General features: G+C 33.4%; 1 protein-coding gene and 1 long non-coding RNA gene across 7 annotated transcripts; one reads left to right on the top strand and one right to left on the bottom strand.

The window, feature by feature from the left end:
• The first annotated feature begins 2,894 nt into the window (after positions 1 to 2,894).
• On the top strand, positions 2,895 to 7,920 carry LOC102587882 (autophagy-related protein 18f-like). Of its 4 annotated transcripts, none has more exons than XM_006363462.2 (8): positions 2,895 to 3,444; positions 4,608 to 4,741; positions 4,871 to 5,072; positions 5,146 to 5,574; positions 5,950 to 6,183; positions 6,271 to 7,092; positions 7,195 to 7,358; positions 7,504 to 7,920. In XM_006363462.2, the coding sequence occupies exons 1-8, from the start codon at positions 3,256 to 3,258 to the stop codon at positions 7,808 to 7,810; spliced, it is 2,481 nt and encodes an 826-aa protein (XP_006363524.1). In that variant the 5' UTR covers positions 2,895 to 3,255; the 3' UTR covers positions 7,811 to 7,920. The 4 variants fall into 4 exon arrangements, with proteins under 4 accessions (XP_006363524.1, XP_006363523.1, XP_015158961.1 ...); XM_015303475.1 differs by adding an exon at positions 3,665 to 3,713 and having other exon boundaries at positions 3,353 to 3,444; positions 4,608 to 5,072; XM_015303474.1 differs by adding an exon at positions 3,665 to 3,777 and having other exon boundaries at positions 3,353 to 3,444; positions 4,608 to 5,072.
• A 603-nt stretch (positions 7,921 to 8,523) lies between these two features.
• Positions 8,524 to 12,272, bottom strand: LOC102587676 (uncharacterized). 3 transcript variants are annotated; one of them, XR_001471802.1, is made up of 4 exons: positions 11,989 to 12,272; positions 11,839 to 11,871; positions 8,964 to 10,221; positions 8,524 to 8,889 (listed from the first exon to the last, which is right to left on the bottom strand). It is a non-coding gene; the product is annotated as an uncharacterized lncRNA (long non-coding RNA). The 3 variants fall into 3 exon arrangements; XR_001471801.1 differs by having other exon boundaries at positions 11,839 to 12,271; XR_368586.2 differs by having other exon boundaries at positions 8,964 to 10,101; positions 11,839 to 12,271.
• Positions 12,273 to 12,627: the final 355 nt, after the last annotated feature.

Raw genomic sequence — 12,627 nt, 5'->3', positions numbered from 1 at the left:
GAATTAAATCTGATGGGTAAGGAAAAGACCAAAATACCCCTCTAAAATCCGGTTTTGACTTTCCTTATCTAGACAGCCCAACTTCGAATGGACATATCTCCCTCATACGATATCAAAACTGAGCAAACTCGATAGCGTTGGAAAGATAATTCAGAGGTCTTTCCTACGGTATCTGGTAGTACATCTAACTCATTCTGAGCTAGGATTTATGGTCGTTTAAAGTCAACCCAAAACTCATACTTAGCTTAACTAGCAAAATTTCAGATTTTTGCTATGTCCAATTTAATTCTTTTTGAAACTCAAGGTGCTACATCTAGTGACCTGACCTTAATACTTAAGAAATTTTAAATTCCTTGGTAAAATCCTACTCACAACGAAGGATGGTTCAAGTTTTAGCTCAAATTTTTTTGGGGTATTAACATTAAGATATCCTAGGAATGTGCTAGCATAAATTCCAGTATTACCACTGGGTAATTGACATTGATTCAAAAGTTGATGCCATTGGGTAAGTTAGGCTAGTGATATTAGTGATAATGTTTCAATCTCTCACTAAATTTCACATGAGTTTTCTCAAACCTCAACGTGTTTTTAATTCTAAACAACATATAACCTCAGTTTAGATAATCTATCTCTAGATTCAAATATAATTATTGTGAAAATAAAATCATTTAATATCAAACTTCATGATTAAGTTTTAAGATTTTAACAATCTTTATTTAGGCTAGTAGCTACTAACTACCTTAAAAATCAGATTGTATAAATAGTTTATTTCCAATTTTTGTCAAATTATATTAATCACTTTCCAATTATTTTATTATCTAGTCCTCTCAGAAATCTATAAATATTAGCCAAACACTATTATTTGATATATAGAGAGGTACTCATTCACAAAAATATGACTAAAAAGGGGGTTAGGAACACTAGAAATTTCGATCCGATAATGGAAAATGCCATTTTAGATAAACGATTAGAAGCACTATGTAAGCAAGCAAATGAGTTGTCTATTCTATGTGATATAGATTTTGGTCTGATTGTTTTCACTCCAGGAGAAAACAACGTTTTTGTTTGGCCATCTCTAATCTAGGCTAAAGATAGCATAAAAAACTATTTAGCTAGCATCAATAAAGGAAACCTAGATAAGTTGGAAAGACATGACCACCACCTTAAGAAAATAGTGGATGCTCAGAAAAAACATATTTATAAAATAGAGAAAATGGTTGAGCAAAAGGAAATGGAGAAACTCTTCAACCAACTTGGTTAAGGCAGAAAAACGAGTTGATGAACTTGACATCACAGAAACTAAATGTTTGTTAAAGCTATTTGCAGTTAAGAGGGGCAAACTTGATGAAAGAAAAAAACAACGGAATGAAAATGTTGAAAATGAAATTAATCCCAATGACAACGATGATGGAGAAGAGAATGATGGAAAATCTTAGGATGTTCATTGAACATGTAATACTTTTTTTTATTTTTCTATTATTATTTGGTCTTCTTATCTTTTAGTAGTATTACCTGGTTTGAATTTGTTTTTTCGTTTTTCATCTTTTTATGCTATTGTTATCGTTTTAATGAAATATGAAGGATAATCTATTTAAGTCTAGTCAAACTCGTTATATGTATCTTTTTGTTTAAAAACCCTATATGTGATCAATGAAGTGTAATAATGATCATAGGTCTCTGATTAAAAAATTAATAAAGAAAAAATATCATGATTTCTTCTGTATGTCCAAACTTTGATAGACAGATGATACATACCAAACTGCAAAATCAAAATTCAAAAACTAATAACAATAATAAAGATTAAAAAATGACAGAAAGATAGACACAAGTAGGAACTAATTGATAATAATGGTTGTAAAACAACTAAAATTTTGAATTACTAATACGAACAAGCATCTAATCTTTGAATATGACCCTCAAGAGGAATCCTTTACTCGTAGAAGCAATTCGATCAATATTACATAGCAATCACAATCACAACCGATAAAAGCTCAATTACACCTCTCAAAGAAGATGTTGACGATCGTTAGCAATATAATAAACCAACTAAAAAGTTGGGATCGATTCCACAGGCTATGAGGTTCTAGTTTCACATTAGAGTGTTGTTGATTTACTAGCTTTTTGCATGTTCAAAAATATTACAAGAAAAGTAAATTGGAGGTTTAAAATTGAGCAACACAATTTGTCAATTCAATATCAAATTTCAATGATTGTTTTACAATGTATCAATAATGAGATTGTTTTCAAGTATTAAAAATCATAGGGATGTGCTAACATATATTCTAGTATTATAACTAGGTAATTGATATTAATTCAAAAAGTTGATGACATTGGGTAAGCTAGGCTATTAGTGACACTCTTTCAATCCATCTCTAAATTTCACATGAGTTTTTTCAAACCCTAGTGTGTTCAATTCCAAACAGCCTATAATATCACTTTTTTTTTCACCTTTTCATTTAATTTTGTCATAAAATTACCAATTTGAATTATATTTCATATTCAAATTATATTATTATTATTTTAAAAAAATATTACTCCTTCCGTCCCATTTTATGTGGCACCATTTCCTTTTTGATCAGTTCAAAAAAGAATGTCACATTTCCTTATATGATAAGTATTTAAATGTATAATTCCTCTTTTATCCTTGTTGGTTCCACTTAATCTTAAAATAATACTCCAATACATTTATGAGGAGAAATAAAAGTGAGTCTACTTTTTAAAAGACAATTTTGTAAACATTTCAAACTCTTCATTTATTTCTTAAACTTAGTGCCCGATCAAATATTGTCACATTACATGGGGAGGGAGTAACTACAAAAACTATGACAACACTATTCCAACTACAACTCTAACTTAACTTTGAAAATTTTAAATAATGTTTTTTTTTATTTTTAATTTTGATGTTTTCTCCTCTTTCTTTGGGTCTCCAAGATTTCAACCCTGCCGATTCAAATTCATATTTGTAAAACAGATACTATTTTTATACGTAATTAATTTTTTTCTGGGGTCTCGATGATTTGATAAATTAGTTGTAGGTTTATCAGATAGTACATGCAATTGAAGGATTTTCTTGAAAAAGTTGTTGTGATTCTTAGAGATTGCTAAACTGTGAATATCTGAAAAACCCAAATTGGAATTGAAGTGGGATTCTTGTTTTTTTCTGTGATTTGCAAGTATATGGATGTTTTGGGTGTTGGATGCAGATGAAAGAGGATTGAAGAAGCAAAGGGGTATTTTTGATTTGTGTTTTGGGGCATGGGGACGAAGAACAATGATGGTGAAAAACCAAAGGAAGGATCAAAGTCAGGTAGGAGTAGTAATGGCTTCATTCCGACGTCGTTTCGAGTTCTTTCTAGGATTGTATCCTCTGGTGCTTCGACTGTTTCTTCAACTGTTAGGTCAGCTGCTTCGGCTATTGTGGACAGGGACAATGAGCATGATCAGGTGCAATTTTCGTGCTTCAAATTACTTTGAATTAGTTAGATGTTATGGTGAATAGATTATATTTTAGCAAAAGGTTGGAACTTTACTTGTTAATCTTGTCAATAAGTTGCTAGTGTGGCCTAGAGGTTAATGAAGTGGTTGAGAGCCGTGAGGTCATATGTTCAAATTCCAGCTGAGCTGAGATGAGTTACTGATACCTGTTGCTGGTGGGAGGTGGCAGGTATCTCATGGATTAGTTGAGAGCTGCGAAAGTTGGTCTGGACACCAAGGTAATAAAAGAAAAATCTTGTCAACAAGTTATAGCTGGATAATAGTAGTTGGATGGACACCAAGGTAATTAAAAATAAATCTTGTCAACAAGTTATAGCTGGATAATATTAGTTGGATGGAATTTTAATGCTGAATAGTGCTAGTTTATGCAGCAAATTCTTTATATCTTGAATGCTTCACTGGTTTTTTTTATTGTGTTTTAAGGTTACTCTGGAGAAGTTCAGAATTTTTTGTGTGTGACAATATTTGTTCCATCATTTTAATGAATATTTTTGGGACAAAAGTAAACTCCCTGTTAGAACTTTCCCGAGTTTGTATAGAGTTTCAAGAATTATACCATATGCGCTAGTCAGTGTTGTAGCATGGATGGATCTAGGGTACCGGGTTGAGTTGAGGGGAACCAGTAAATTTTGTGCTAAACCTATATTTATATTGTGAAATCTATTAAATATATAAGAAATATCTGTTTGGACCCAATAACAAAGCAGTAACTTGGTTCAACGACAGTGAAGGAACCCACTTAAGCTTAGGTTGGTTCATTTAGGGTTTCATCACTAGTCAAGGATTTAATTCAGTTATGATTCTTCATTCATGTAATCATCATTGAGAAACTTAATACTGAAGGTTTCTCAGTATACGTCTTGTATATGGAGGTTTCCCCATTATTAATAAATTTTATGCCTTTTCTTAAAAAAGGCTTAATATAGAAAGGTGGTAAACAAAAAAATTGTTTGTTTAATGGATCAAATATATTATATGATATCAGTTCAATCACTTGCCTGCAGCGCTAAGAGGTGCTGGTTGCCACATTGCTATGTGAATATTCTTTGATTCTCTTACTGCACTTCCCGATGGCAATTATGCCGTCTCATATTCTTCTTCTACCACATCAGGTTCTGTGGGCTGGATTTGACAAGCTGGAATGTGAGGGAGGCACTTCTCGTCAAATTTTGCTCTTGGGTTGTCAGTATGGTTTCCAGATTTGGGATGTTGAAGATTCTGATAATATACGCAACTTAGTTTCCAGGTCAGATGGTCCTGTTCCTTTCATGCATATATTACCAAAACCAATAGCATCAAAGAAGCACGAGGACAAATTTTCTGATAGTCACCCAGTTTTAATACTTTGTACTGATGGGTGTTTTTCTGGAGGTAGTAACATTCGGGAGGGCATAGGGAAACTTCATGATGTAACCATCCAACAACATCATGACCAAGAGAGTACCAGTTTTGATCCCACTATTGTTTGGTTTTATTCCTTGACATGTTACTCTTATGTGCATCAGTTGAAGTTCAGATCAGTTGTTCATTTGGTTAGATGTAGCTCCCGTGTGATTGCCATTTTACAAGCAACTCAGGTATGTGTATCATATTATAAACTTTTGGTTGATCTCTTCTTGCTAGACATCGGTTAAGTTTTTCCTATTGCAGATACACTGCTTTGATGCTGCAACTCTAGATAAGGAATATACTGTTGTTACCAATCCTGTCATCACGGGTTTTTCAGGGTTCGGTAGTACAGGTGTGGGACCTCTTGCATTGGGTCCCAGGTGGATGGCCTATAGTGGAAGTCCAGTTTCAATTTCAAATTCTGGTCACATCAATCCACAGCACCTTACTCCTTCAGCTAGTTTCCCCAGTCTGGCTCCAAATGGCAGCTTAATCGCTCATTATGCAAAGGAATCCAGCAAGCGACTTGCAGCTGGTATTGTGACTCTAGGGGACATCGGGTATAAGAAGCTCGCTAGGTACTATTCTGATCTGTCACCAGATAGTAATTGTTCTCAATCTGGGACTGCTTGTGGAAAGATATCAGGAACTGCTAATGGTCATCTCCCAGGTGCAGACAATGTCGGAATGGTACAAATTACTCTGATCAACATCCATTATCTCACTGTGAATAGTGGTTTAAACTTATATCTTCATGTGCCATTTCAGTCACTTCTTTCTATATCTGCTCCTTGCTGTGGACAGAATATTTTGCTCTCTTCCTCTTTTGAGTTGATACATGTAAAACGTTAGTTCTTGACTGATTTTTTTTTTGTGTTCTGTTGATTTTGCAATAAGTTCGTTCATATCATAATCAACTCTTATATTGTGGTTATTGTGTTGTGTGTGTCTCTCTTCATTTAATTTGTATATTTGAAAGTGATTGGCATTTGGTGCTTTATGAATACACTGTTGTGGATCAACATTCAACCTCTATGTTAACGTCATGAATTTTGTGCATCTTAGGTCATAGTCAGGGACATTGTCAGCAAAGCTCTTATTGCTCAGTTTAGGGCACATAAGAGTCCTATTTCAGCTCTATGCTTTGATCCTAGCAGTACTCGATTGGTGACAGCTTCAGTTCAGGGTCATAATATCAATGTATTCCAGATAATGCCTATACTATCTGAAAATAAATCGCCTAATCCTGGTTCATCTTATCTCCATCTTTACAGGCTGCAGCGTGGACTGACTAATGCGGTAGGTGTAGTTTGCCTGCTTGCTCTTCCTGTTTAAATTAATTGTTTTTAAGGACTGTAAACTAAATTTTCCTTTTGGATATCTTAGGTTATACAGGATATAAGTTTTAGTGGTGATAGCCAGTGGATTATGATAACTTCTTCCAGAGGGACTAGCCATCTATTTACAATTCCTTCTTCAGGGACAGTTAATTTTCAATCTTCAGATGCATTTCTTACTGGTAGGAGTAATGGCTCTAGTGTCTTGGAAAAACCTGCAGTTCATTGCACCTCGAATTCAAAAATTCCGGTGCTTAATCAACATAACATCTGTGAATCTGGTCCTCCGGTGACTCTTTCTGCTGTTGGTCGAATAAGGAGTGGAGGTAATGGTTGGAGAAATACTGTAACCGGTGCTGCAGCTGCTGCAACTGGAAGGACAATTTCTTTTTCTGGGTCCATTGCTTCAGCTTTTCACCACTGCAATAGTACTAGACAATGTGCAGATTCAGGCCTTCTAAAAGCAAATCATCGCCTGCTTGTTTTTTCATCTCCGGGCTGTATGACGCAGTATGCATTGCGTATGTGTTCTGAGCTAGATTCTGTTGCAACCGTTCCTGCTATGGGTTCAACTTACGAGGCAGATCTTGAAACAAAATTAGTGGTAGAGGCAATCCAAAAGTGGAATATTTTCCAGAAACAAAATTACAAAGAACGAGATGATAATGCTGATATATATGGTGAATTTGGCTGTTCTGATAGCAGTAAAGTCTTTCCTGAAGGAATAACCAAGGGAAACAGTCTCTCTTCCGAGACTAGGAATACATTTACTAAAGAAAAGATAAGATCTGAGATAGGACATCATATATACATATCCGAAGCAGAACTCCAAATGCATAGACCTCATAATCAAGTGTGGGCAAAACCTGAGGTACTTTAACCTTTGTACGATAACGTGATCTTAATTCAGCAGTCTCACTTCCACCCTTTTTGTGTAATTGCTGAAATCTCCATTGTCTTTTTTAATATGCAGGTATTTTTTCGATCATTTGTTATGGATAGGATTCACTTAGATGACGAAGGTGGTGGAGAGGCTGAGATTGAAGTAATACCAACTCATATTGTTGAGGCAAGGTCAAAACATTTATTTCCAGTTTATTGTCACCACCTTCAAGCTTCCAAGAGCGGAAAAGCAAGGTAATCAACACTTTTCCTTGGTTTGAAAAGATTTTGAAACTGATTTTCTGTTTTAGAGGTGGATAGCAATTTGCTTTATCTGAAGTGAGATTTCTTATTTTTGTTTACTAAATGGATCACGTGTTCGTGTTCATGGCAACAACAGCCAACAGTTACGTCCAAGTCCAGAGGTCTCTGAAAGCAATAAGCTCAAGTTAAATAGTGGTTGTGAGTGCTCTTCCCTTTCCATGGATGAATCCAGCATTGAACTTCACCATGGCAGAGAAACCGTGAGGGATAGTGTTGGAGCGATATGCCAAACGGCTAGTGCCTTTGTAAATAGTAGTGACAACAGTAGCATAGATTATGTAAATGATATAAGAAGCACCATGGAGACTACACAATCTAAGTTTGTAAATACTAACCTAGGTGTTACAAAAACTGTCACTCATTTAGAAGATGAAGCAGGTTAGTTGTTTATTTGAATTTGAAGGCAATGAAATGAATTGCAACTTTATTTTTTGCTTTTGTTAGTTGTGATCTGTTTTGTTCTGAATTCAGTAATGTATGCTACTTCCCTTCATAGGTTCTTTTATTTGTATGTACCATTTTTACTCAAAATTTATGTTGCTCGGATATTTAAAAAATAATAGTATATTCGTCTTTAATCCCATGGTGAAACAAATGTGCTTTATGAAGAAATAGAAAAATGAATTTAAAAAGTGCTACTAGTGTTTGGTTTAATAAATTTGTATGACAAAATAAAAATAAAAATTAATGAGTACTGCTAGTATTTGATTTAATGAATTTGTTGTATGAACTATGAAGAAATGAAAACGAAATGAATTTAATGAGTAGTATCGCTTGTCCAAACAAAGGTACATAACATATTCAAACAACCAAATAGCAATAGAGATGTGTGTTTTTATTCTATATGGCGATATAGTACTACTTTTAATTAGTTGTCATGGATTGGTATGTTTGATTGGAGCTCACTAGAGCAAATTAATGGTATGGTTGATTAGTTATGTTTGTGTTGATTTTATGTTGTTTCGGAACTCATTAGTCTAATTAATAGTAAAAGCGTATGAACGCTCATAATTATGCTTTACCCCATTTTGTGTGAAAATGTTCGAGAATAATTGTGTTTTACTTCAGAAGTCATTTCAACACATTAGAAAACAAATGAGACTAACACATAGTTTGTCTTCATTCCTTAAATCAAAATCAGTACAATAAGAACACAATTGAAGACAATTACAATAGAAATGCCGATCAAAATTGCCCTCATAGAGAAGATTACAATCTACCTACATGCTATTGAAGGAATCTAGAAGACGACAAATGAACCAAAGCACTAAGATCATTTTGTTACATAAATCCAAGTAGCCAATATCACCCCTATGACAATGCATATCATTCATACTTTTCTTGATCGATTCCTCTCCAGTTCATATGTTTTGACTCTTTTCAACAAACTCCATATCACCTTCCTAGATTGAGCCGGCATTTCATCATCACACCATCAGAAATATCCACATCCACCTCGTGCCTACAAAATTAAAGAAAAAAATGAATTACAAATAAGAGGATTCTTTACTATATTGGACAGTAAAAATGAATTACCTTTGAAATTCTGCAACAAAGGAACCTACGTCCAGGGTTGGATTGCGTCCATGAGATCTTCATTTCCACAACAACCCCACATTGACATAGCACATTTGCAGTTGAAGAAGAAGAAATCGATGAACAAGATAACTTCGACATTGGAACTTGGTGATTATGAAGAAATCAATGAAGAAGAGATATATTTTGATGAGTAGCTCCAACTTAATGATGAAGAGAAAGAAAAGAGGAGAAATAAGAGAAAAAGGGAGAAATTAGGGTTAAAAGGGTAAGAAGATCGTTGGTGGGTGGTTCAGGGATCCACATCAGCGCCTTCAAAACGTCTTCACGCGCTCAAACGACATGAGATCACATTTTGTGCCACATTAGCCAACAATATTTAAAAGGAGCAAATTATGGGTGGTTCAAGATTCAATAGGAAAATAGCATAGTGAAGGTACTCGAAGGGGAAAAATCCATCAAGTTTAGAGGCCTGTTTATGAGTTTCGCCTATGGATACATATTAGCAAAATTGATTTTTCTGCTACTACGACTTACACTTTTCTGAGTCAATTGCAAATGTTTTCAATAACAAAAATTTTCATGTCTTAAACATGTCAATCTTACGTGTTCTTTTGAACTAGAGAAGAAAATTGTTCTTATTCATTATAATATGGATGAACTAGTGTTGGTTTAAGCATTTTAGAGAATATTGGGTGCTATTGAACTATGGGTTAACAAGGATTCTGATCTTCACTTTTTAAATAGGAAGCAACATAACTTTGTGAAGCTGAATTTAGAAAGAGTTAATGTTGACTCTTATTTAAATAATAAAGAAAATCAAAATTCTTGGAACTCAGAGTTCAATAATACTTGATCTTCTTTTCAACACTTGAACCAATTAATTATAAGTCCATTCATGTTATAATAACGGATAAGGACTATTATGTTCTCTAAATCATAGTGATACATAAGACGTGCATGTTTAAGGTATGAAAAAAATAATATTATAGGAAACATTTGCAACCAATACAAAAAAGTATAAAGTAATAGTATCAGAAAAACGTTCTTACTAATTTTTAAAGCCAAAATCTCTATTCATATTTTGAAGCCGTACAAAAGAAGTCGCTCCAATCTTTCCTCCTCCATCTCAATTCTTCTTTGTAAGTAGAAAAAAATATAGATTATAGTTACTAACAAAAATATGCTTCTTTTACACTTCTATGTATATATAAGTCTTCATTATATTGCATCTGCATACTTTCTTAAGAACTTAATTCTATCATTAAAAAATTATATGTTAGAGGCACATTGATCACTGGTCACTTCTTATTTCTTAAGGATGACACTCTTAAAGTTGAGGATAATTTAGTTATATCCTAACATGTATTGTTACTTCTAGGTCCTTAGCAGCTAAAATAAAGTATAATACCTTAACAAAGGAAATAATGAGAAATTTTCCTTAAAACACCACTATGCAAAAAAATAATGAGAAATAGCTTACAGATTTTCTTTCAAATATAATTATTCAAAGAGAATAAAATAATAGTCCTTAGCTTTAAAAAAAAAACAATTTTATAGTTTATTAGCCAAAATTATGACTAATATTTAACATTGTAAAGAGGTTCAAGGAGCTCTTCACCCAAAATCTCACATACATAACTTCTAATTACCATGAGATTGAGAATATCATTTAAATCACGTTGAAGAGCAACATCATTGAAATATACAATGAAGGCATCAAAATTAGAAAAAAAAAAATTACATCATATGCAAATTTATTCTTGGTATGAAAGTTATATTTGTTATATTTATCAATCATCTTTCATATGCAATTTCTGGCTTTTGTCATTTCAATAAATAGGAGTACTATTTAGTAATTCCGTGGATAATAAACGAAGCCGTTGAAAAAATTAGGGACTGGTTACAAGGTAAACAATATAGATTTCATCATATAATGAGGGAAGAGAATCAACTTACAGACTACTTGGCAAACATGACTCTAAAAAAAAGGAAATTGCATATTCACATATATTTTCAAAGCATGGATGCGAAAGGAGGAAGAATTATAAACAGGGGAAGAACTACACAAACCCAAGGATGGTCAGATGAACACCTTTCGGCGATTTTTTTTTTAAAAAATAGATTAAATATAGATATTGTTAAATATATACTAATTGTTGAACACCCTTGACACAAAAGAGAGAGATAGCTCAGTGGCTAAAGCTATGCAAATTTCCCTTGGAGGTCTGGGTACGACCCTAGGCTCCTACAACTATATTTAGTTTTTTTTTTCACTTTAACAAAGGTCCTCTTTTTTTGTTGAAAAAGAAATGAAAAACTCTCTTTTATTGTTAAAAAAATAAAAAGTTCCTTTTTATTAATCAAAACAAGCCAATGATATCATTTAGTGTTTGACTTTCTCCTTTTATGATTAAAATATAATTACTATTTTTTTAATTTTGGTTAAAAAATTTAATCCACATCCTGTCATAAAAATAACACCCTTGACAAAAAATGTTGGTCCCGCCACTAACTATAGCGACAAATTTAAAAGTCTATATCTAAAAGTATCACCGATAAGGAGATAATGGGGGAGGAAAAGCTACAACATAGGTTTTTTTATTTTATTTTCAGATATACATCATTTACAAAAGACACAATGTGAAACATTATTTAGACTAGGCTATTTTCAGCTAGCAAAAAGGACTCGACGAAATAGGAGGATCTAAGTCAGATGAAGACGCTCTAACCCGGAAGAAGCTTTAATCACTAGTATGAGGAGGTGGAAAGAAGCTACCCATGCACTCCATTCAAGAACCACGTGTAAGGTAGCAGAAACAAAGAAATCAAAGATGAGGGCAAAAATGAGAAAAAAGAAGTAGAAATCACCAACCTAATGATTAAGCATCCTTCCTTGAGATCAGATCTAGAAGTAACGCACAAGAATAATCCAACAAATCAAATAACAAAAAACTGCAACAACACTTTGGTCAGCTGAAACAGGCGCATGAACAAGGAAGTAAGGAAAATAGAGAAGACTTACTCTTATTTAGTTGATAAACAAGGATGCAAGGAGAAGAATTTAACATTGATCCATAACATGCCGAGGCAGAACTTCTTGTTATCCCAAAGAGGGAACATCTTTGAGATGGTTAGGGATGAAGGCGATGAATGAAAAGAGGCTGATTTAGAAAACCCTAGACTTAAGGAAGTATTCATAGGGATTAGTTTTTGGGCTGGATCTGAAGTGGGTTTTGTTTGTTAGATTTTTTTGGTATGTCTTAATAGATTTGGTTGTTAGGCCCAAATGTGTTATTTATTTGTGTTTAAATTTTATCAATAAAAGCCTGAAATCTGACCCAAAAAAATACTATCTAGTAATGAACTGCGTAGTCAAATCTGAATTGAGGTATGGCAATTTTCTTTTTTTTTTTATTGAAAAATTAAGACATCTAACTGTATTCACTAAGAATCACTACTTGGTCATACTTTCAAAATAAATTAAGTTATAGACTTCTTACCGACGAAAAAGTTTTCATCGAGGGTGAGTTTTAGAAAAAAAAGTTTGTGTCTCCTCAAGTAGGATTTTTTTACGTAGAAAAAACTTGTCTCAATAAGACATCACTCGATGATTATATAAAATTTAAATATTCATTGTGCTTTTTCATGAGTACATTCTACG

This window comes from Solanum tuberosum, unplaced genomic scaffold (genome assembly GCF_000226075.1).
Source record: "Solanum tuberosum cultivar DM 1-3 516 R44 unplaced genomic scaffold, SolTub_3.0 scf00440, whole genome shotgun sequence".
NCBI lineage: Eukaryota > Viridiplantae > Streptophyta > Magnoliopsida > Solanales > Solanaceae > Solanum > Solanum tuberosum.
Note: the sequence above shows the minus strand (reverse complement) of the source record. Positions and strands in the feature narration are given on the sequence as shown.

What these genes read in the sequence shown, in the direction of transcription:
- LOC102587882 (XM_006363461.2), top strand. Translation starts at nt 3,256, where the DNA reads ATGGGGACGAAGAACAATGATGGTGAAAAACCAAAGGAAGGATCAAAG. An exon ending in AGCGTGGACTGACTAATGCG is followed by an intron (nt 6,184 to 6,270) that starts GTAGGTGTAGTT and finishes TGGATATCTTAG; the next exon opens with GTTATACAGGATATAAGTTT. An exon ending in TCCAAGAGCGGAAAAGCAAG is followed by an intron (nt 7,359 to 7,503) that starts GTAATCAACACT and finishes TGGCAACAACAG; the next exon opens with CCAACAGTTACGTCCAAGTC.